Source organism: Pongo pygmaeus, chromosome 4, assembly GCF_028885625.2.
Source record: "Pongo pygmaeus isolate AG05252 chromosome 4, NHGRI_mPonPyg2-v2.0_pri, whole genome shotgun sequence".
Classification (NCBI taxonomy): Eukaryota; Metazoa; Chordata; class Mammalia; order Primates; family Hominidae; genus Pongo; species Pongo pygmaeus.
The window spans coordinates 139,134,585-139,158,591 of record NC_072377.2 but is presented as its reverse complement, the minus strand read 5'-3'; the positions used below and the strand labels follow the sequence as shown (position 1 = coordinate 139,158,591).

At 45.3% G+C, this 24,007-nt stretch overlaps 1 protein-coding gene across 1 annotated transcript in view; it reads left to right on the top strand.

Moving 5' to 3' along the window:
* The first annotated feature begins 416 nt into the window (after positions 1-416).
* SAR1B (secretion associated Ras related GTPase 1B) overlaps positions 417-24,007 on the top strand; it is a 36,867-nt gene continuing 13,276 nt past the window's right edge. Inside the window, exons 1-3 of the mRNA XM_054489005.2 lie at positions 417-550; positions 14,473-14,548; positions 17,419-17,538. Coding sequence (XP_054344980.1) covers positions 14,491-14,548; positions 17,419-17,538 — 178 coding nt within the window. The 5' untranslated portion in view covers positions 417-550; positions 14,473-14,490. The remainder of the gene's footprint in view (positions 551-14,472; positions 14,549-17,418; positions 17,539-24,007) is intronic.

The window sequence follows — 24,007 nt, the reverse complement described above, 5'->3', positions numbered from 1 at the left end:
AAATCGAGACTCCGTTTCAAAAAAAAAAAAATTAGCCGGACGGTGGTGGCGGGTGCCCGTAGTCCCCACTACTCGGGAGGCTGAGGTAGGAGAATCGCTTGAATCCAGGGGGTGGAGGCTGCAGTGAGCCCAGATTGCGCCACTGCACCCCAGCTTGGGAGACAGAGCGAGACAACGTCTCAAAAAAAAAAAAAAAAAAATGCCAAAAGTAATTTCCCCTAGGGAGGCACGGGATGTTCCCTTCTCGGCACGCAGGCCCCTAAAATCCCTTCGGGCGGGCGGGTGTGGGGAGACCAGGCGGCTGGGAGACCCGGGCGGTGATAGGGGTTGCGAGCAGGCTCGCTCAACTGGGGAATTGGCGGCAAGACTGCCAGGAGGCGGAACCTAGGGCGCTCGGCGACGCGGTCCTGCGGACTGTCGCTAGTGAGGCACCCGCCGGCCCGGAAGGGGCTGATGCGAACTGGGGCCACGGCAGCCATCGCGCTTTGCAGTTCGGTCTCCTGGTGTACGGCCAACGCCAAGTAGGGGATTGCGTTCTCTCCAGTCGCAGGTGAGTGACAGCCCCTCCTTCTGGGAGGACCGGTGGGCAGCAGCTATGGATCCCCTAGAAGGCGCACTTTTAGGGCCAAGTCCTACTCTGGGTCCCTGCCTGTGGCACTGCGTGAATGGGCGCCTGTTTTTCACCCCGGGGTTAGGCGGCGCGAGGGAGGACAGGTCTCATCCATGCTCCGCGGGGCCGTCTGATAGCCCTCGGGGCAGAACACTGCTGCTGTCAGACCCTTGGTCTTTTCAGGAAAGAACGAGGTGGCTGCAGGCAAGCCCCTTCCTTCCCCTGGGCCTAAGTTTCCTTACCTGGTAAGGGGAAGGTGGCGGGTCTCACTGACAGCTGAAGAGGCTATGACACGACCTGGAGTTTTCAGCGGTCCCAATTAGTGTAGAGGCAAATTGAGCTTCTTTGCTAGTACTGGTTAACGTTTTCCGTAGCCCAAAGTCCCAGTTAAGTGGAAAAAAGATACACTGTTGAGAAAACTGTACTGATTTTTGTTTTAATTTTTAAAATTTTTGTTGTTGTTTTGAGATAGAGTTTCCCTCTTGTCGCCCAGGCTGGGGTGCAGTGGCACGATCTCTGCTCACTGCAATCTCCGCCTTCTGGGTTCCAGCGATTCTCCTGTCTCAGCCTCCTGAGTAGCTGGGATTACAGGCGCGTGCCACCACGCCCGGCTAATTTTTGTGTGCGTGTTTTTTTGTTTTTTTTTTTTTTTGAGACGGAGTCTTCCCTCTGTCGCTCAGGCTGGAGTGAAGTGGCACGATCTCGGCTCACTGCCAGCTGCGCCTCCCGGGTTCACGCCATTCTCCTGGCTCAGCCTCCCGAGTAGCTGGGACTACAGGCGCCCGCCACCACGCCCGGCTATTTTTTTTGTATTTTTTAGTAGAGATGGGGTTTCACTGTGTTAGCCAGGATGGTCTCTATCTCCTGACCTCGTGATCCGCCTGCCTCGGCCTCCCAAAGTGCTGGGATTATAGGCGTGAGCCACCGCATCCGGCCTAATTTTTCTATTTTTAGTAGAGATGGGATTTCTCTATGTTGGCCAGTCTGGTCTCCAACTCCTGACCTCAGGTGATCTGCTCACCTCGGCCTGCCAAACTGCTGGGATTAAAGGCATGAGCCACCTCAGTGGGCCACTGTACTGATTTTTAAGGTGTTGAAGCTTTTCCAAGAAGATTTGTTTTAAAACAGCTAAAACTTTGACATTGTTAGCTGAAAGAACCAAGTTGGTCAGCAATTTAAGGTGTTTGGTACAGTGGACAAAATGAGGTGAAGAAGTCCTTTTAACTTGAAAAATTAAACCTAGTATTATTTATTTGTGTGTTCTTACATCAGCCTCTATATTACTAAGTGTCTTTGAAGACGTCCTATATTCTGTGTTAAAGTATCAGTGAAGACTAAGTCACATTGAAACAATGAAAGAAGGAAAGAAAAGGAACATTTATTGACTACTATGAGTAAGGCACTAGCTGTCATTTTACAGATGACAAATAAATGGTGGTGCCAGTATAGCAAAGCAACATGAATATCTACTATTATACCTTTCAGTAGACTTGTGTCTGTCACCAAAATGTTTTGAACTTAAAAAATGTTAAGATAGTTCATTGGCATTTTCTGAGTTTGTAGAAAAGGAAGGTGTCTTCATTTTAGAAATGTCAGAGATGCACTGTCAGTAATTACAAAGATTAGCAGTTTAAATAAGGTACATTTTAACCTTCCTTTGACTTGCATTATTGTACTGGAATAGAAATTCAAGCAAGAATTAAGAAAAAAGATGAGCCTAACAGAAATGAAAATCAGCCTGGGCAACATAGCAAGACCCAGTCTCTACATTAAAAAAAAAAAATTTGCTGGGTGCAGGGCCCTGGCTAGCAGGCCAGTAGTCCCAGCTACTCCGCTGCTGAGATGGGAGGATTGCTTGAAGCCGGGTCAAGACTACAGTGACCTGTGATCATGCCACTGCACTCCAGCCTGGGTGACAGAAAAAGACACTGTTGCTAAAAAAAAAAAAAAAAAAAAGAAATAGAAAAAGAAATGAAAGTCATTGCCACATCATTTGAAGCTTACAAGTTAGAATGCTAAATTAGTATTTCTTTTCTTTTTTCTTTTTTTTTTTTTGAGACGGAGTCTCCCTCTATCACCCAGGCTGGAGTGCAGTGGCTCCAGGCTCACTGCAACCTCTACCTCCAGGGTTCAAGTGATTCTCCTGCCTCAGCCTCTCAAGTAGCTAGGATTACAGGCATGCACCACACCACCCTTGCTAATTTTTGTATTTTTAGTAGAGATGGGGTTTCACCATGTTGGCCAGGCTGGTCTTGAACTCAAGTGATCAGTCCGGCTTGGCCTCCTAAAGTGCTTGGATTACAGGCATGAGCCACTGTGTCCTGCTATAGGTGTATTTCTACACTTACTTTTTTTTGTTTTTCTTTTTGAGATGGAGTTTTGCTCTTGTTGCCCAGGCTGGAGTGCAATGGCACGATCTCCAGCTCACTGCAACCTCTGCCTCCTGGGTTCAAGCGATTCTCCTGCCTCAGCCTCCCGAGTAGCTGGGATTACAGGCATATGCCACCATACTCGGCTAATCTTGTATTTTTAGTAGAAACGAGGTTTCTCCATGTTGGTCAGGCTGGTCTCGAACTCCCAACCTCAGGTGATCCGCCCCCCTCAGCCTCCTAAAGTGCTGGGATTACAGGCGTGAGCCACCTCCCCCAGCCTTCTACACTCATTTCGTTAAGTACTCACTTGGCTGAGCATAGTATTTCTACGCTCACTCACTTTAAATACTCATCCCAACTCGGGGTTTCACTGTGTTGGCCAGGCTGGTCTCGAACTCCTGACCTCAAGTGATCTGCCTGCCTTGGCCTCCTAAAGTGCTGGGATTACAGGTATGAGCCACTGTGCCCAGCCCTCACCTTGGCCACTCTTAAAAATGTTCTACTATTTATATTTGTCATGGTTTTATCCATCGTTTTCTTTTTCTTTTTTTTCTTTTTTTTTTTTGAGACAGAATGTTGCCCTGTTGCCTAGGCTGGAGTGCAGTGGCACGATCTTGGCTCACTGCAACCTCTGCCTCCCGGGTTCAAGCAATTCTCATACCTCAGCTTCCCGAGTAGATGGAACTACAGGTGCCCAGCACCACATCCAGCTAATTGTTTTTTTTTTTTTTTTTTTTTGAGATGGAGTCTTGCTCTGTCACCCAGGCTGGAGTGCAGTGGCGCGATCTTGGCTCACTGCAACCTCCACCTCCCGGGTTCAAGCGATTCTCCTGCCTCAGCCTCCTAAGTAGCTGGGATTACAGGTGCATGCCACCACGCCCAGCTAATTTTTGTATTTTTAGTAGAGAAGGTGTTTTACCATGTTGGTCAGGCTGGTCTTAAACTCCTGACCTCATGATCTGCCCGCCTCGGCCTCCCAAAGTGCTGGGATTACAGGGGTGAGCCACCGCGCCTGGCCTATTTTTGTATTTTTTCTTTTGTAGACACAGGGTCTTCCCATGTTGCCCAGTCTGGTCTCAAATTCCTGGGTTCAAGTGATCCCCCCATCTCGGCCTCCCAAAGTGCTGGGATTACAGGCATGAGCCACCGCGCCTGGCCTATTTTTGTATTTTTTTGTAGAGATGGGGTCTTCCCATGTTGCCCAGGCTGGTCTGAAACTCCTGGGTTCAAGTGATCCCCCCACCTTGGCCTCCCAAAGTGCTGGGATTACAGGCATGAGCCATCATGCCCAGTTCGTCCTTTTTTTTTAAAAAAAAAAAGACGGGATCTCACTTTGTTGCCCAGGTTGGAATGCAGTGGTGTGATCATAGCTCACTACTTGAATTCTTGGACTCCAGCATTCCTCCCGCCTCAGCCTCCTGAGTAGCTGGGACTGCAGTTTCTTGCTACCATACCCAGATAATTTAAAAAATTTTTTGTACCAGGCATGGTGGCTCACATCTGTAATCCCAGCACTTTGGGACACCGAGGCAAGTGGATCTCGAGGTCAGGAGTTCAAGACCAGCCTGGCCAAGATGGTGAAACCCCGTCCCTACTAGAAATACAAAAAAATTAGCTGGGCATGGTGGCGGGTGCCTGTAATCCCTTCTACTCGGGAGGCTGAGGCAGAGAATTGCTTGAACCCAGGAGGGGGAGGTTGCAGTGAGCTGAGATTGCGCCACTGCACTCCAGCCTGGGCGACAGAGTGAGACTTAGTCTCAAAAAAAAAAAATTTTTTTTTTAAAGATGGGATCTTGTTATGTTGCTCAGGCAGGTCTTTAACTCCTGGTCTCAGGTGATCCTCCTGCCTTGGCCTCCCAAAGTGCGGGGATTACAGACATGAGCCACTGTGCTCAGCCTGGATATTTGTATTCTAGGACAGTTACTACACCCATTTCACCATAGCATTACCATGCTTTGCATCCCAAAGTTATTAGTGCATTGATTCTACAATCATACTCTGATGTCATATTTGCCTCTTTAGACTATTATTTCCCTTATTTTCTCCCAACAGTACTTTTTGGGTATTTGTATTTTGTCATCTTATATGTATTTTTTTTTTTTTTTTTTACAGGACCCCTGAGAACTAATGTGTATTTTTAATTTTTTATTTTTTTTTTGAGGCAGGGTCTCACTGTCACCAAGTGCATGCTATCGCGTCTGGCTAATTTTTGTATTTTTTATAGAAATGGGGTTTTTCCATGTTGCCAAGGCTGGTCACAAACTAAATATATATATATATATATATATATATATATTTTTTTTTTTTTTTTTTTTTTTTTTTTTTGAGTCGGAGTCTTGCTCTGTCACCCCGGCTGGAGTGCAGTGGCACGATCTCGGCTCACTGCAACCTCTGTCTCCCAGGTTCAAGCGATTCTCCTGCCTCAGCCTCCTGAGTAGCTGGGATTATAGGCATGCGCCACCACGCCCGGCTAATTTTGTATTTTTAGTAGAGACAGGGTTTCTCCATGTTGGTCAGGCTGATCTCAAACTCCCGAACTCAGGTGATCTGCCCGCCTCGGCCTCCCAAAGTGCTGGGATTACAGGTGTCAGCCACTGCGTCCGGCCCTTAATGTGTGGATTTATTTATTTATTTATTTATTTATTTATTTATTTATTTATTTATTTATTTTTGGGGATGGAGTCTCACTCTGTCGCCCAGGCTGGAGTGCAGTGGTGCAATCTCGGCTCACTGCAAGCTCCGCCTCCTGGGTTCACGCCATTCTCCTGCCTCAGCCTCCCGAGCAGCTGGGACTACAGGCGCCCACCACCACGCCCGGCTAATTTTTTTGTATTTTCGGTAGACATGGGGTTTCACCGAGTTAGCCAGGTTGGTCTCGATCTCCTTACCTCGTGATCCGCCCGCCTCGGCCTCCCAAAGTGCTGGGATTACAGGCGTGAGCCACCATGCCCAGCCGGTTTTAAAAAGTAAATGAGCCGGGCATAGTGGCCTATGCCTGTAGCCCCAGGTACTCAGGAGGTTGAGGTGGGAGGATTGGATTGCTTGAGTCCCCGAGGTTGAGGTTGCAGTGAACAGAGACGGCGCTCCTGAACTCTAGCCTAGGTGAGAGGGAGACTCTGTGTCAAAAAAATAAAAAGTGGCGGGGCGCGGTGTCTCACACCTGTAATCCCAACACTTTGGTAGGCCAAGGAGGGCAGATTACGAGGTCAGGAGATCGAGACCATCCTGGCTAACATGGTGAAACCCCGTCTCTACTAAAAATATAACAAATTAGCCATGCGTGGTGGCAGGCTCCTGTAGTCCCAGCTACTCGGGAGGCTGAGGCAGGAGAATGGCGTGAACCTGGGAGGTGGAGCTTGCAGTGAGAGGAGATCGCGCCAGTGCACTCCATCCTGGGCGACAGGCGAGACTCTGTCCCAAAAAAAAAAGTAAATGGTTTTGTGTAATTACTCATGTAAATCAGTTTTAAATATTAAATGCCATATAAGCTTTTTAAAATTTTTCTATAATAGCTTTTTTGAGATATAGTTGATATACCATAAAATCGACCTTTTAAAATTGTACAATTAAGTGTTTTTAGTATAGTCACAATGTTGTGTAAACATCGCCACTATCTAATTCCAGAACATGTGATCATCCCAAGAAGAAACCCAGTACCCATTAGCAATCATTCCCCATTTTTCCTTCCTTCAGTCTGACAACCACTAATATACTTACTCTATGGATTTATCTATCCAGGATATTTCATTTAAATGAGCCATCCATGTAAGTTTAATGGAACAAGGCTTTAAGAAGTTACTTGTAATCTGAGATTCTGTTCCATTACATCCTTTGCACTGGTTTTCATGTTACTTGAGTAGATCACTTTTCTAATCTGCATAGAGACGTTTCCTGTTTGGTACTGGTGCAATAAATAAATCTGCTGACGTGTGTATGTTTCCTTGTTCTTGACCTTTGCTCTTCACATGTCTTAATAGTGTGTTCATGGTGTTGTGTAACCTGTTTTCTGGGCTCAGGTATCTGTTTGCAGCTAAGTAACTTTTATTCTTAGTTGGGCATTTTTACTTCTACTTAAAACAACAATTAAAAAAAGTTAATTCTGTTTCTAATTACTTCTAGTTTGTTTTAAGGTTCCTAGAAACCACAATTTTTTTTTTTTTTTGAGGCAGAGTCTTGCTCTGTCGCCCAGGCTGTGATGCAGTGGCTCGATCTCGGCTCACTGCAACCTCTGCCTCCCGGGTTCAAGTGATTCCCCTGCCTCAGCCTCCTGGGTAGCTGGGATTACAGGTGTGCACCACCACACCCAGCTAATTTTTGTATTTTTAGTAGAGATGGGGTTTTGCCACGTTGGCCAGGCTGGTCTTGAACTCCTGACCTCAGGTGATCCACCCGCCTCAGCCTCCCAAAGTCCTGGGATTACAGGTGTGAGCCATTGTGCCTGGCTGAAACCACAATTTTAGAGAAACATATATATTATTATCTTCCCAAGCAGAGTTTGTCTGTGTCTTCTTAGATTATCTCTCTTGGGACAAATTTTACAACAGCAAATTGGTACCATCCTTATGCAAAAAATCCTTTTTCTGTGAAGGCTTTTCACCATTCCTTAGCTCTCACCTACCAACAATCATCTTCAGTGAGGACTTTGCCACTTGATTCACAGTCTGTATCAGTGCCCTCCAGTCTTCCAGGTGATTACACTGCCTGTCAATGTGGACAGTGTACCCTCTAGCCTGGCTTCCAGTATCTTTCACCTCCATTTTTCTTTATCTGTCGATGCCAGAGCCAGGCCTTGGAGTTTGCCACCACCCAACCCTGAACTTCTCTTGAATTCTTGAACCCCCTATATTCTCTTCCACTTTGCTGGCACAATTCTGGCCCACCTTTCACCTCTCTCACCCTTTTCTGTTTTTGGCTTAGGGACTTTTTCTACCCTATTTTCCCAATTCTGTTCTGTGAGAAGCCTGCCTTTGATCACCGCCCCATCTCTGTATACTACCTTTCTTTACTTTTGTCCACTCAACTTGAACTTCTGATCAGATCCCTACAGCCCCTCTCACTAGTACTCTCAAAATCCTGTTCCCCTTGTCCTTTTTCATTTCTATTCTGGATGTTCCTAATCTCTAGTCACTCCATGTTGAGCACTGCTGGTGGAGGGTGGAAGTTGGAAATCAGCACAGATTGGCACTGCTGTGAATGTTTGAGTTTCAATTCCAACTGAGTCCTTGGCTTTTTTTGGCACTCTTTTAACTTGATTCATTCCCCATAGTAGCTATTGTAATGCTTGCTCTGCTCCTCAAAAATTCTCTATACCCCTTCACTTTTGGAGTCAGAGTCCCACCACCTCCACAAATTTTCTGGCCATCTTTCCTCCTAATCTTAGACAGAGAGATATGCTATCAGTCCAAGCTCCTCTTGGGACTTTGTCCCATTTGGTTAATTCCTTTCTTCCCTATTACTTCTTCCATTCCACTAGCTCCTTCTCTTCAGTTTATCATCATACTCAAGCCTCACCCTCTTTGAGAAGGAAATTTCACTTCCAGGCGTGGGGTGGCTCACGCCTGTAATCCCAGCACTTTTGGAGGCCGAGGCAGGCGGATCACTTGAGGTCAGGAGTTGGAGACCAGCCTGGCCAATATGGTGAAGCCCAGTCTCTACTAAAAACATAAAAATTAGTCAGGCGTGGCAGTGCCTGCCTGTAATCCCAGCTACTCGAGAGGCTGAGGCAGAAGGATCACTTGAACCTGGGAAGAGAAGGTTTCAGTGAGCTGAGATCGAGCCATTGCACTCTAGCCTGGGCGACAGAGCAAGACTCTGTCTCAAAAAAAAAAAAAAAACAAAAAACCTCACTTCCCTTATCCCATTTCCCATTTCCAACATTTTTTTAAACGATTTTAGTTTTTTACCATTTGAAATTTTTTGAAATCGGAATCTCTCCTCACTGCCTCACCTATTAACCTCTTATCCCATTTACTGTCACCCTGGCTGGAGTGCAGTGGTGCACAGCTCATTACAATCTCTACCTCCGAGGCTCAAGCAATCGTTCCACCTCAGCCTCCTGAGTAGCTGGTACTGCAGGTGTGCACCACCATGCCTGGCTAATTTTTTTTTTTTTTTGAGATGGAGTCTCACTCTGTCACCCAGGCTGGAGTACAGTGGCAAAATCTCCACTCACTGCAACCTGCACCTCTTGGGTTCAAGTAATTCTCCTGCCTCAGCCTCCTGAGTAGCTGGGATTACAGGGGCCCATGACCACGCCTGGCTAATTTTTGTATTTTTAGTAGAGTTGGGGTTTCACCATGTTGGCCAGGCTGGTCTCAAACTTCTGACCTCAGATGATCCACCCGCCTCAGCTTCCCAAAGTGCTGGGATTACAGGAGTGAGCCACTGCGCCCAGCCTAATTTTTGTATTTTTAGTAGAGTCGGGGTTTCACCATGTTGGCCAGGCTAGTCTCGAACTCCTGACCTCAGGTGATCCGCCCGCCTCGGCCTCCCAAAGTGCTGGGATTACAGGCATGAGCCACTGCACCTGGCCTCACTTCTTTTTTTTGAAATGGAGTCTCACTCTGTTGCCCAGGCTGGAGTGCAGTGGCGCGATCTTGGCTCACTGCAACCTCCACCTCCTAGATTCAAGCGAGTCTCCTGTCTCAGCCTCCCGAGTAGCTGGGACTACAGGCACGTGCCACCATGCCTGGCTAATTTTTGTTTTGTTTTGTTTTGTTTTGTTTTTTGAGATGGAGTCTTGCTTTGTCGCCCAGGCTGGAGTGCAGTGGCGCAATCTTGGCTCACTGCAAGCTCCGCCTCCCAGGTTCATGCCATTCTCCTGCCTCAGCCTCCCAAGCAGCTGGGACTACAGGCACCCACCACTACGCCCGGCTAATTTTTTGTATTTTTTAGTCGAGACGGGGTTTCACTGTATTAGCCAGGATGGTCTCCATCTCCTGACCTCGTGATCCACCCGCCTCGGCCTCCCAGAGTGCTGGGATTACAGGCGTGAGCCACCGTGCCCGGCCAGAATTTTTGTATTTTTAGTAGAGGTGGGGTTTCACCATGTTGGCCAGGATGGTCTCGATCTCTTGACCTTGGGACCTCCTGCCTCGTCCTCCCAAAGTTCTGGGATCACAGGCATGAGCCACTGCACCCAGTTGCCTCACTTCTTAATAATAACAACAACCAGGCTTATTTTGTGCATTTTACCTCATTTGATCTTTATACACCCTGAGAGATTTTTCAGGAGAAATTTATAACTTGTCCAAGGTCACACACTTTATGAATCCTGGAGATAGGCTCTGCTCTGCTTTAAGCACCAAAGTGCTGGGATTACAGGCATAAGGGCAAAGGTTTTAAGATGGCAAAATATGGGTTACCCACAGTGAATGGCAAGCAGTTTACTTTGACCTAGGGAAAGCTGCAAGTAAGAAAGTAATATGTGTTGCCGGGTGCGGTGGCTCACACCTGTAATCCCAGCACTTTGGGAGGCCGAGGCGGGTGGATCATGAGGTCAGGAGTTCAAGACCAGCCTGGCCAAGATGGTGAAACCCCATCTCTACTAAAAATACAAAAATTAGCCAGGCATAGTGGCGGGCACCTGTAATCTCAGCTACTCGGGAGGCTGAGACAGGAGAATCACTTGAGGCCAGGAGGTGGATGTTGCAGTGAGCTGAGATCGCACCACTGCACTCCAGCCTGGGTGACAGAGGGAGACTGTGTCTCAAAAAAAAACAAGAAGGGTAGAGACAAATTTTGAGGTTAAGATGGTTGTTTAGGAATGTGACATAAGGTTCTTGACCAGGTGGTTCCTGTGAGAACCAAAGAAAGCATGAGTCTTCACTGCAAGAAATTGAAAGGACTAGGGATGAGTGGATGTGGAATATGAGGGAGGTGAAGGAATTACTTGTCAGAGTCATGAGCTGGAGTGATTTTATTTTATTTTTATTTTTTATTTTTGAGACTGGGTCTCACTCTGTCACCCAGACTAGAGTGCAGTGGCACAATCTCAGCTTACCACAACCTCCGCCTCCCAGACGATCCTCTTGTCTCAGCCTCCTGAGTAGCTGGGACGGGTGCACGCCAGTATGCCTAGCAAATTTTTAATTTTTTGTCGAGACAGGGGTCTTGCTTTGTTACCCAGGCTGGTCTTGAACTCCTGGCCTCAAGTGATCCTCCCACCTTGGCCTCCTGAGTAGCTGGGATTACCGGCATAAGTTACCACACCCAACCCTGAAAGAGAGAGGGAGAGAAATTTTTTTTTTTTTTTTTTTTTCTTTTTTTAAGACAGAGTCTCACTCTGTCGCCCAGGCTGGAGTATAGTGGCTGGATTTCAGCTCACTGCAGCCTCTGCCTCCTGGGCTCAAGCAATTCTTGTGCCTCAGCCACCCGAGAAGCTAGGATTATAGGCATGTGCCACCACACTCAGCTAATTTTTGTATTTTTAGTAGAGTTGGGGTTTTGCCATGTTGGCCATGGCTGGTCTTGAACTCTTGGCCTCAAGTGATCTGCCTGCCTTGGCCTCTCGATGTCCTGGGATTACCGGTGTGAGCCACCACTCCCAGTCAAAAGTATATTTTTATATATGTGATTTAAAAAAAATTTTTTTTTTGATACGGAGTTTCACTCTGTCGCCCAGGCTGGAGTGCAGTGGCGTGATCTCGGCTCGCTGCAACCTCTGCCCCTGGGTTCAAACAATTCTCCTGCCTCAGCCTCCCTAGTAGCTGGAATTACACATGTGCACTACCACGCCTGGCTAATTTTTTTATTTTTAGTAGAGATGGAGTTTTGTCATGTTGGCCAGGCTGGGATGTGATCTTTCTTAAGAGGCTTTTTTCCCTCTTAATTTTCCATATTACCCTATTGGTTTATCAAGGGATATATCAAGTAAATACTGAAGTTTTCTACTATGATTTAAAAGATTTTTTTTATACCATTCAGTAATGGCCAGGCATGGTGGCTCACGCCTGTAATCTCCAGCACTTTGGGAGGCACAGGTGAGAGGATGGCTTAAGCCCAGGACTTTGAGACCAACCTGGGCAACATAGTGAGACCCCTGTCTCTTAAAAAAAAAATTGATAATGTAATTACACTTTGAAAGATACAGAAAGATAACACCCAGAAACTTACCACCTGGAACCAATTGCTAATAAGACCAACATAAAGAGAAAAAGTATTTTTATTCCACACAGGTATAATTAGACTTGGAAACTTACTTTATTAATATAACCTTTCTTCTTCTCCTCTTTCTCTTCTCCTTATGTTTCTTCCTCCCTCTCCCCAACCACCCACAATGAGGTTTGATAAATACCTCATAGGCCGTATATACTATAATGTATTTTTTTATTTTTTGAGACAGTATCTTGCTCTGTTGCCCAGGCTGACATACAGTGGTACAATCATGACTCACTACCGTCTTGACTTCCCAGGCTCCAGGGATCCTCCTAACTCAGCATGCCAAGTAGCTGGGACTACAAGCGTGAGCCACCATGCCCAGCTAACTTTTTTTTTTCATTTTTTATAGAGAGAGGGTCTCACTATATCGCCTAGGATGGTCTTGAACTCCTCGGCTCAAGCCATCCTCCTGCCTGTACCTCCCAAAGTGCTGGGATTACAGATGCTAGCCACCATACCCAGCCTAAAATTTTTCTTGAGTAACATTTGTGATACATATCTTTATACATAAAACTTGAAACTTTTCTATATTTAGGATAATTTCCTTTTTTTTTTTTTTTTGTGACAGTTTCACTCTGGAGTGCAGTAGTGAAATCTTGGCTCACTGCACCCTCCTCCTCCCCGGTGCAAGCGATTCTTGTGCCTCAGCCTCCCGAGTAGCTGAGATTACAGGTGCTAGCCACCATGAGCGGCTAATTTTTGTTGTTGTTGTTGTTGAGATGAAGTCTCGCTCCGTCGCCCAGGCTGGAGTGCAGTGGCGCGATCTCGGCTCACTGCAACCTCCCCCTCCCGGGTTCAAGCAATTCTGCCTTAGCCTGCCGAGTAGCTGGGATTACAGGCACGCGCCACCACGCCCAGCAAATTTTATTTTTTATTTTATTTTATTTTTTTTTGAGACAGAGTCTCGCTCTGTCGCCCAGGCTGGAGTGCGGTGGCGCTATCTCGGCTCACTGCAAGCTCCGCCTCCCGGCTTCACGCCACTCTCCTGCCTCAGCTTCCAGAGTAGCTGGGACTACAGGCGCCCGCCACCTCGCCCAGCTATTTTTTGTATTTTTAGTAGAGATGGGGTTTCACGGTGTTAGCCAGGATGGTCTCAATCTCCTGACCTCGTGATCCGCCCGCCTCAGCCTCCCAAAGTGCTGGGATTACAGGCGTGAGCCACCGTGCCCGGCCGAATTTTTGTGTTTTTAGTAGAGACCAGATTTCACCATGTTGCCAGCCTGGCTGGTCTTGAACTCCTGACCTCAAGTGATCTGCCCGCCTCGGCCTCCAAAAATGCTGGGATTACAAGTGTGAGCCACCGCGCCCACCCTCTATATTTAGGATAATTTCTTTTTTTGTTTGTTTTTGTTTTTTGAGACTAGTCTCACTCTGTCACCCAGGCTGGAGTGCAGTGGCACAATCTCGGGTCACTGCAACCTCCGCCTCCCAGGCTGAAGCAATTCTCGTGCCTCAGTCTCTGGAGTAGCTGGGACTACAGTCGTGCACCACCACGCCCAGCTAATTTTTGTATTTTTAGTAGAGAGGGGGTTTCACCATGTTTGCCAGGCTGGTCTCAAACTCCTGACCTCAGGTGATCCACTCCCTTGGCCTCCCAAAGTGCTGGGATTACAGGTGTGAGCCACTGCACTCGGCCTATATTTAAGATAATTTCTAAAAGTAGAGTTCTTGGGTCAAATGATATTAACAGATATACTATTGCCTAATTTATTTTGTACCAATTTATACTGCCACCAAATGTGCCTCTTACCACATCCTTTCTGGTCCTGGCTGTTATAATTCTTTTTCATTTTGCTACTTTAATGGACAAAGAATGGTTTCTACTTGATATTTTGATGTCATTTTGTGTTTTTGTTTTGTTTTGTTTTTAAGACAGGGTCTCACTCTGGCACCCAGGCTGGGGTGCAGTGGTTTGATCAGGGCTTACTGCAGCCTCAACCTCCTGGGCTCAAGTGAGCCTCCCACCTCAGCCTCCTAAATAGCTGGGACTACAAGTGCATACCACCACGCCTAGCTAACTTTTTATTTTTTGTAGAAACAGGGTTTCGCCATGCTGCCCAGGCTGGTCTTGAACTCCCAATCTCAAGCGATCCTCCTGCCTAGCCCTCCCAAAGTGCTGGAATTTCAAGCATGAGCCACCACACTCAGCCCACATTTTGTTTTTTATGCACAGTATAGATCATATTAGACCAGCCTGGATAAGGGTGTGTAACTCTTTGTAGTAAAGTTGCTGTAGGATTATCTACTCAGAGTTGGTGTTTAACAGTATTGGAGTTTAATGTATGTTGGTGTTTAATGTTGACTACTAAATTCAAACTCTTTTTTTTCAGACCCTATCAGATTTGGATATGTCCTTCATATTTGATTGGATTTACAGTGGTTTCAGCAGTGTGCTACAGTTTTTAGGTAATGTTGGTCCTTTGTTCTCTACAGTTATCCCCTTTGGTCTTATTTATTTAATAGTGCTTATCTGTGTCAAGTCTCTTTATATATAAGCCAGTAGTTAAGAATAATTAAGAATATGGGCTTTGAAATCATACATAGATATTCAATTACTCATTGTATCCCTTTTAAATTAAGTAATCTTTGGCAAATTACTTTTTTCACCTTAGCCTGAGTTTTCTTATCTGTAAAATGGCAGTAATAATTCCTACCTCTTAAGGTGTTGGGAATATTACTAACAGAAATATCTATCATTTATTAGCTAGTTTACCTATGTGCTTTAATGCTTTATGTCATTTAATCCTTACAGGATTATTATTAAAATGCACGTTCCATAAAGTAGCTTGTACACCATAAATAGCAGTTTATAATATGCCAAATCAGACTTCTTTACCCAGCAGTTCTTTTTTTTTTTTTTTTAATTTTATAGAGACGGAGTCTTGCTATGTTGCCCAGGCTGGTGTTTTGTTTGTTTGTTTGTTTCTGAGATGGAGTCTCGCTCTGTTACCCAGGCTGGAGTGCAGTGGCGCGATCGCGGCTCACTGCAATCTCCACCTCCCAGGTTCAAGCGATTCTCCTGCCTCAACCTCCTGAGTAGCTGGTACTGTAGGTGTGTGCCATCACACCAGCTAATTTTTGTATTTTTTGTAAAGATGGGGCTTCACCATGTTGGCCAGGGTGGTCTTGAACTCCTGAGCTCGCGTGATCTGCCCACCTCAGCCTCCCAAAGTGCTAGGATTACAGGCGTGAGCCACTGTGCCCAGCCTTGCTACAGTTTTTTTTTTTTTTGAGACAGAGTCTCACTCTGTCGCCCAAGTTGGAGCACAGTGGCGCGATCTCGGCTCACTGCAACCTTCGCCTCCTGGTTCAAGCAATTCTCCTGCCTCAGCCTCCTGAGTATCTGGGATTACAGGCAGGTACTATCATGCCTGGCTAATTTTTTGTATTTTTAGTAGAGATGGGGTTTCACCATGTTGGCCAATCTGGTCTCGAACTCCTGACCTCAAATGATCCACCCGCCTTGGACTCCCAAAGTGCTAGGATTACAGGCGTGAGCCACTGTGCCCAGCCTCCTTGCTACAGTTTCTAGGTAATACTGGTCGTTTGTTCTCTATAGTTATCTCCTTTAATTTTATTTATATAATAGTGCTTATTTGTGTTGAGCCTCTTTATATATGAAGCAATAGTTAACAATAGTTAAGGCCAGGTGTGGTGGCTCACGCCTGTAATCCCAGCACTTTTGGAGGCCGAAGCAGGCGGATCACGAGGTCAGGAGATCAAGACCATCCTGGCTAACACGGTGAAACCCTGTCTCTACTAAAAATACAAAAAATTAGCTGGGCATGGTGGCACGTGCCTGTAGTCCCAGCTACTTGGGAGGCTGAGGCAGGAGAATCACTTGAACCCGGGAGGCGGAGGTTGCAGTGATCCGAGATTGTGCCATTGCACTCCATCCTGGGTGACAGAGCGAGACTCCGTCTCAAAAAAAAAGAATATGGGCTTTGTAATCATACAAATATGTTCAATTATTCATTGCATCCCTTTTAAATTATGTAATCTTGGGCAAATTACTTTTTCGTGACACTCATAGTAGTGACAGTCATAGAAGTAGATTCCTTAATGATAAAATATATATATATATAGTTCTCCCCCCAAAACTAAAAGATTAGGACATCAAACAATTTACTTCTTAGACTTAAGCATGGACAAAGGAGGAAGTGTTATTTTAGTATGAATTTATTTGAAAACGGATGGCCTGAAACTATAATTGCCTAATGTCTTTAAAAGTTTGTTTATTTCAGTCAGGTGTGGTGGCTCACATGTAATTCTGTGGAGGTTAGACAATTAAACATGTAAAAAATAAAGTTTGGCTGGGCGTGTGGCTCACGCCTATAATCCCAGCACTTTGGGAGGGCAAGGTGGGCAGATCACTTGAGGCCAGCCTGGCCAACATGGTGAAACCTCATCTCTACCAAAAAATACAAAAATTAGTCGGGCGTGGTGGTGCACACCTGTAGTCTTAGCTACTCAGGAGGCTGAGGTGGGAGGATCACTTGAGCCCAGGAAGTTGAGGCTGCAGAAAGCTGTAATCATGCCACTGCACTCCAGCCTGGGCAACAGAGTAAGACACTGTCTCTAAATAAATCAATTAATTAAGTTCAATATGAAATTTAGCAGTTCAATTCCAGTCTATTATAAATTGATCAATGCCGCCTTTTTTCTATTTATCAATTTATCTATCAAATCTATCAATCAATACCTGATTGATACTTCTAAAATTAAAGTAATCAGCATTTTGGCATTGTAGATATGTTAAGGCAACACACATATTCTATTGACTAGGTTGAAGTTTGGTTTTATAATTATCTGAAGTCCCAAATCATGAATAGATTTATTTATTTATTTATTTATTTTTTGAGACAGAGTCTCACTTTGTCGCCCGGGCTGGAGTACAATGGCATGATCGCAGCTCACCGCAACCTCCGCTTCCTGGGTTCCAGTGATTCTCCTGCCTCAGCTTCCCAAGTAGCTGGGATTACAGGCGTACGCCACCACACCTGGCTAATTTTTGTATTTTCAGTAGATACGGGGTTTCACCCTGTTGGCCAGGCTGGTGTCAAACTCCTTACCTCAGGTGATCCGCCCACCTCAGCCTCCCAAAGTGCTGGGACTACAGGTGTGAGCCACTGTGCCTGGCCATGAATAGATTTAAAATAGCTTTTTTAAAACTGAAACTAGGTTTAGAACTTCAAGCTTAATTGGGCCAAATTTAAATTCATTTGGATAATTAGTATCAGATATCACTTTGACCAATCATAGCTCTTGCTTTGCAGGATTATATAAGAAAACTGGTAAATTGGTATTTCTTGGATTGGATAATGCAGGAAAAACAACATTGCTACACATGCTAAAAGATGACAGACTTGGACAACATGTCCCAACATTACATCCCAGTAAGTATATTCCTACATAAAATGTGATACTTGATCAAATGATGCTGAGTCATATGCACTAACCAAAAGTGGTTTGTTTTGTTTTGTTTTAGACAGGGTCTTTCTCTGTTGCCCAGGCTGCAATGCAGTGGTATGATCACAGTTCACTGCAACCTCTGTCTCCTGGGCTTAAGCCATCCTCCCGCCTCCCAAGTAGCTGGGACTACAGGCATGTGCCACCATGCCCAGTTAATTTTTATATTTTTTCAGAGACCAGGTTTCAATGTGTTGCCCAGGGTGGTCTCGAACTCCTGAGCTCAAGTGATCAGCCTCTCTCAGCCTCTGAAAGTATTGGGATTACAGGCGTGAGCCACCGCACCTGGCCAAGTTTTTTGTTTGGGGGGCGTTTTCTGGTAGATAAATTATGATCAGGTGATTTGACCTGTTCCTAAAATAATAAATTATAGGTGACCTGGCTCCCAGAGAAAATATTTAGATCTTGAATTAGTACTCATACCTTTTTATCAACTAGTACTCCCTTCTCTAGCTTGAGAATTAAAAAGTTGTTGTCTGAGGGATTGTGACATGATTGGTAAATAGTCCACCATTGCCTTGTTTACATAACCTGAATTTTTTCTTTCAGATTTTTTTTTTTTTGAGGCAGAGTCTCACTCTGTCACCCAGGCTGGAGAGCAGTGGCACGACCTCCGCTTACTGTAAGCTCCACCTCCCAGGTTCACGCCATTGTCCTGCCTCAGCCTCCCGAGTAGCTGGGACTATAGGCACCCACCACCACGCCTGGCTAATTTTTTGTATTTTCAGTAGAGACGAGGTTTCACCGTGTTAGCCAGGATGGTCTTGATCTCCTGACCTCGTGATCCACCTTCCTCGGCCTCCCAAAGTGCTGGGATTACAGGTGTGAGCCACCGCGCCCAGCCTTCTTTCAGATTTTAAAGCCATATTACTTTATTTTATTTGTGTAGAGACAGGGTCTTGCTCTGTCATGTAGGTTGGAGTGCAGTGGTATGATCATAGCGCACCATTTAAACTCCCAGGTGCAAGTGATCCTCCTGCCTCTGCCTCCCAAAGTGTTGGGATTAAAGATAGGAGCCATTGCACCCTGTACTATTTTAAGCACTAATTCAGTAGATACATTACAGTTTTATACATGGCTGGTAACTCAATTTGTTAACCAGTTATTTTTCTAGTCTTAATAACCTCAACAATATCTAATGTACACCACAGAATTAATCTAAAGAAAACAAGGCATACATCGACACACAGGAAGTTTTAAAACAGGGATGGGTGTGGTGGCTCCTGTCTGTAATCCCAGCACTTTGGGAGGCTGAGGCAGGAGAATCACTTGAGCCCAGGAGTTTAAGACCAGCCTGGGCAACATACTGAGACGCCATCTCTACAAAAACAAAAACAAAATATTAGTCTGGCATGGTGGCATACACCTGTAGTCCTAGGTACTTGGGAGGCTGAGGCAGGGAGCATCACTTGAGCCTAGGTGTTCAAGGCTTCACTGAGCTATGATTGCACCACTGCACTCCTAACCTGGGCAACAGAGTGAGACCCTGTCTCTAAAGAAACAAAAAATACCAAAAAAATTGAGGTTTTTTTTTTTGGAGATGGAGTCTCGCTCTGTTGCCCACGCTGGAGTGCAATGGTATGATCTCGGCTCACTGCAACCTCTGCCTTCTGAGTTCAAGCAATTCTCCTGCCTCAGCCTCCCAAGTAGCTCGGATTACAGGCATGTGCTACCACACCCAGCTAATTTTTGTATTTTTAGTACAGACGGGGTTTCAACATGTTGGCCAGGCTGGTCTCGAACTCCCGACCTCAGGTGATGCGCCCACCTCAGTCTCCCAAAGTGCTGGGATTACAGGCGTGAGCCACCACGCCTGGCCAAAAAATAATGTTTTTAAATAATGACTCTGTAATTTTTTTTTTCCTTTTTTGAGACAGAGTCTCACTCTGTTGCGTAGGCTGAAGTGCAGTGGCACCATCTCCGCTCCCTGCAACCTCTGCCTCCCGGGCTCAAGCAATTCTCCTGCCTCAGCCACTGGAATAGCTGGGATTACAGGCATGTGCTACCAAGCCCAGCTAATTTTTGTATTTTTAGTAGAGACCAGGTTTCACCATGTTGGCCAGGCTGTTCTGGAACTCCTGGCCACAAGTGATCCACCTGCCTTGGCCTCCCAAAGTGTTGGCATTACAGGCGTGAGCCACCACACTTGGCTGACTCTATAAATTATTTAATAAATTTTATTTTGTATTTAAGGTTATGTAATGAATTTGAAAATAAAGTTAATGTTAAAGTGAGAAAATTATTAGAAACAGAAACCTAATTTAACCTGTGACCTTACTTTTACAGGTGAAAATTTTATGAATCAGATAGACATAGAGTTTAAAAACAAGTTAATCTATAGATTAATTATGAAATAGTAAGTGTAGCCTTAATAATGAATATAAAATTGAGAACTGGACCAAAAAGTAGATAATACTGTAATTATTTAGTTCAGTAAATGTTCAAAGAACAAAGAATGAGGATAGAACAAAATAAAGTATTTTATCTATAAAACAATTAGTGAGGTCGGAAAAGGAAATTGACAAATACTTTTTTTTTTTTTTTTGAGATGGAGTCTCGCTCTGTCACCCAGGCTGGAGTGCAGTGGCACGATCTTGACTCACTGCAACCTCCGCCTCCCAAGTTCACACCATTCTCCTGCCTCAGCTTCCCGAGTAGCTGGAACTACAGGCTCCCGCCACCACGCCCGGCTAATTTTTTGTATTTTTAGTAGAGACGGGGTTTCACCGTGTTAGCCAGGATGGTCTCGATCTCCTGACCTCGTGATCTGCCCGCTTCAGCTTCCCAAAGTGCTGGGATTACAGGCGTGAGCCACCGCGCCCGGCCAACAAATCTTTTTTTTTATATTAGGAGAAAAAAGTGGGGCTTGGCAAGTAAGATTCTGATACAAGAACAATTCTGTTAAAGAAAAAATGATCATGGTGAAATTGAGTAGATAAAATTGTCTGCAAAAACAGCATAATTTCCAGCCTGGCCAACATCGTGAAACCCGTTCTGTACTAAAAATATGAAAATTAGCTGGACACGGTGGCACGTGCCTGTAATTCCACCTACTCGGGAGGCAGAGACAGGAGAATTGCTTGAACCCAGGAGGCGGAGGTTGCCGTGAGCCAAGATTGTGCCACTGCGTTCCAGCCTGGGCGACAAAGCGAGACTCTTGTCTCGAAAAAAACAAAAAACACAGAAAAAAAAACACAAAAACCAGCATAACTGGAAGAGACTACAGAGTGGTCTTAAATATTAGGTGTAAGTCTTTTTTAATTTTTTGATGTTACTCTCCTTCATTTATTCAGATATTTATTGAGCACCTACTTTATGTCAGACATTGTTCTAGATACTAGGGGAAAACAGATGCTATCTCAACCTTTCCTTCAGCTCACATTCATTTCAACTCATATTTTTTAATTAATCAAAAGCATATGTGATCTGTTCTGGTGTGGAAAAGAAAACATTTTCGAAAAGGCAAAAAAAAGCATATGTGAAAACCTACATATATCCTATGATCTGGCAGTTCTACTCCTAGTTACTTACCCAAGAGAAATGAGAAAATACATTTACCAAAAACCTTGTACAAAAATGTTTATACTAGCTTTATTTGTTGGTGGTGAGTTATTTATTTATTTTTTTTTGAGTCAGTGTCTCACTCTGTGGCCCAGGCTGGAGTGCAATGGCACAATCACGGCTCACTGCAGCCTCGACCTCCCAGGTTCAAGTGTTCCTCCCACCTCAGCCTCCCAAGTAGTTCGAACTACAGGCACATGCTACCATATCTGGCTAATTTTTAAATTTCTTTGTAGAGATAGGGTTTCACCATGTTGCTTAGGCTGGTCTTGAACTCCTGGGCTCAAGCGATCCTCCCATCCAGCCTCCCAAAGTGCTGGGATTACAAGTGTGAGCCACCATACCCAGCCTATACTAATTTTATTTGTAATAGCCAAAAACTGGAAACACCTCAAATGTCCATCAAAAAAGAAATTTATAAATAATGGAATGCTACTTAGCAAGAAAGATGAATAAACCACTGATACATTCAGTCATATTATGCTACATGGCAGAAGCTGGTCATAAAAAGTTATCTACTGTATGATACCATTTATATGAAATTCTAGAACAGACAAAACTAACCTGTGGTGATAGAATTCAGATCAGTGGTTCCTTCCAGAGATGAAAATGGGGATTGACTGGGAAGGGGCTAGAGGAGACTTTCTGGGATGTTAACAGTGTTCTGTATCTTAAATAGTCAAATTCAGACTTCTTTTATAAAGCAGAAAGTATATTGGGGATTATTACCATAGAGATGGTTTGCTAACTAAGCATTATCTTTTCCTTATGAACAGTGACTTTGAATATAGATTGTATTAAATATTTTATTCATTTGGCAATCTACACATAGAATTTCTTTTTTTTTTTTTTTTTTTGAGACAAAGTCTCGCTCTTGTCCCCCAGGCTGCAGTGCAATGGCGTGATCTCGGCTCACTGCAACCTCCACCTCCCGGGTTCAAGCGATTCTCCTGCCTCAGCCTCCCGAGTAGCTGGGATTACAGGAGCCTACCACCACTCCCGGCTAATTTTTGTATTTTTAGTAGAGACAGGATTTCACTATGTTTGCCAGGATGGTCTCAAACTCCTCACCTCAGGTGATCCACCCCCCTCGGCTTCCCAAAGTGCTGGGATTACAGGCGTGAGCCACCGTGCCCTGCCCTTTTTTTTTTTTTGAGATGGAGTCTCGTTCTGTCTCCCAAGCTGGAGTGCAGTGGCCAGTCTCGGCTCACTGCAACCTCCGCCTGCCACATTCTCCTGTCTCAGCTTCCCTAGTAGCTGGGATTACAGGCATCTGCCACCACGCCTGGCTAATTTTCGTATTTTTAGTAGAGACAGGGTTTCACCACATTGGCCAGGCTGGTCTCAGAACTCCTGATGTCTCAAGTGATCCACCCGCCTCGGCCTCCCAAAGTGCTGGGATTAAAGGCATGAGCCACTGCACCTGGCCTACATACAGAATTTCTTTATTTATTATTAATATTTTTTGAGATAGAGTCTTGCTCTGTCGCCCAGGCTGGAGTGCAGTGGTGCAATCTTGGCTCACTGCAAGCTCCGCCTCCCGGGTTCATGCCATTCTCCTGCCTCAGCCTCCTGAGTAGCTGGGACTACAGGCGCCTGCCACCACGCCAGCTAATTTTTTGTATTTTTTTTAGTAGAGACGGGGTTTCACCGTGTTAGCCAGGATGGTCTCGATCTCTTGACCTCGTGATCCACCCGCCTCGGCCTCCCAAAGTGCTGGGATTACAGGCGTGAGCCACCATGCCCGGCCCATAATTTCTTTTTATTTTGAGACGGAATCTCTCTCTGTTGCCCAGGCTGGAGTGCAATGGCGCAATCTCGGCTCACTGCAACCTCCGCCGCCTGGGTTCAAGTGATTCTCCTGCCTCAGCCTCCTGAGTAGCTGGGATTACAGGCACCTGCCACCATGCCTGGGTAATTTTTTTTTTTTTTTTTTGAGATGGAGTCTTGCTCTGTTCCCCAGGCTGGAGTGCAGTGGGGCGATCTTGGCTCATTGCAACCTCTGCCGCCAGGGTTCAAGCGATTCTCCTGCCTCAGCCTCCCTAGTAGCTGGGATTTCAGGCACCTGCCACTGCACCCAGCTAATTTTTTGTATTTTTAGTAGAGACGGGGTTTCATCTTGTTCGCCAGGATGGTCTCGATCTCCTGACCTCGTGATCTGCCCGTCTCGGCCTCCCAAAGTGCTGGGATTACAAGCGTGAGCCACCGCGCCCGGCCCCCAGAATTTCTTAAGAAGATAAAATACTCTGGGCTAAAGTAGCTACACTAAAACTTATGTTGTCATTATGGGGCACTTGTGCTTTTGGCCATAAGTGAGTACTGGTTCTGGAATTACCCTCCCACCGTACACAACCAGAAAACCGGACAAAAAAGATGCTACAACTGTTTTCAGACATTGGGCAACAGCTACCACAGGACTGTGATTCCTGAGAGAAAGGAAACAACTCTATTTTAGTTTTATGCCAAGAGGTAATTTTCAGACCATGGTGCAAAGAGAGGATGCCCAAACATAGTCCAATAGTCTTGCTGAGTTGAGGAGATGTAGACCAGAATTTGGAAAGGCTAACAGGACTAGAATTTTTTTTGCTAGGACAGAGAGGAGGGAGTACCAGAGAGGAGGGATCTCTGGAGAGAAAGGATTCTAGAAATTTACATAGCTGAATACCAATCTGTGCATGCAATGGGTAAAACTCCAAAAGGCTAGTCAAAGAACAATTGCAAGAATGCTGTTAGCCAAATAATTACTAGAGCTCTCATGGGGCCAGGAATAATTGTTTAATCCCATTTAGCCTTCTAACAAATCTTAAAAACTGATCTGCAAGCAAGTGAACTGTC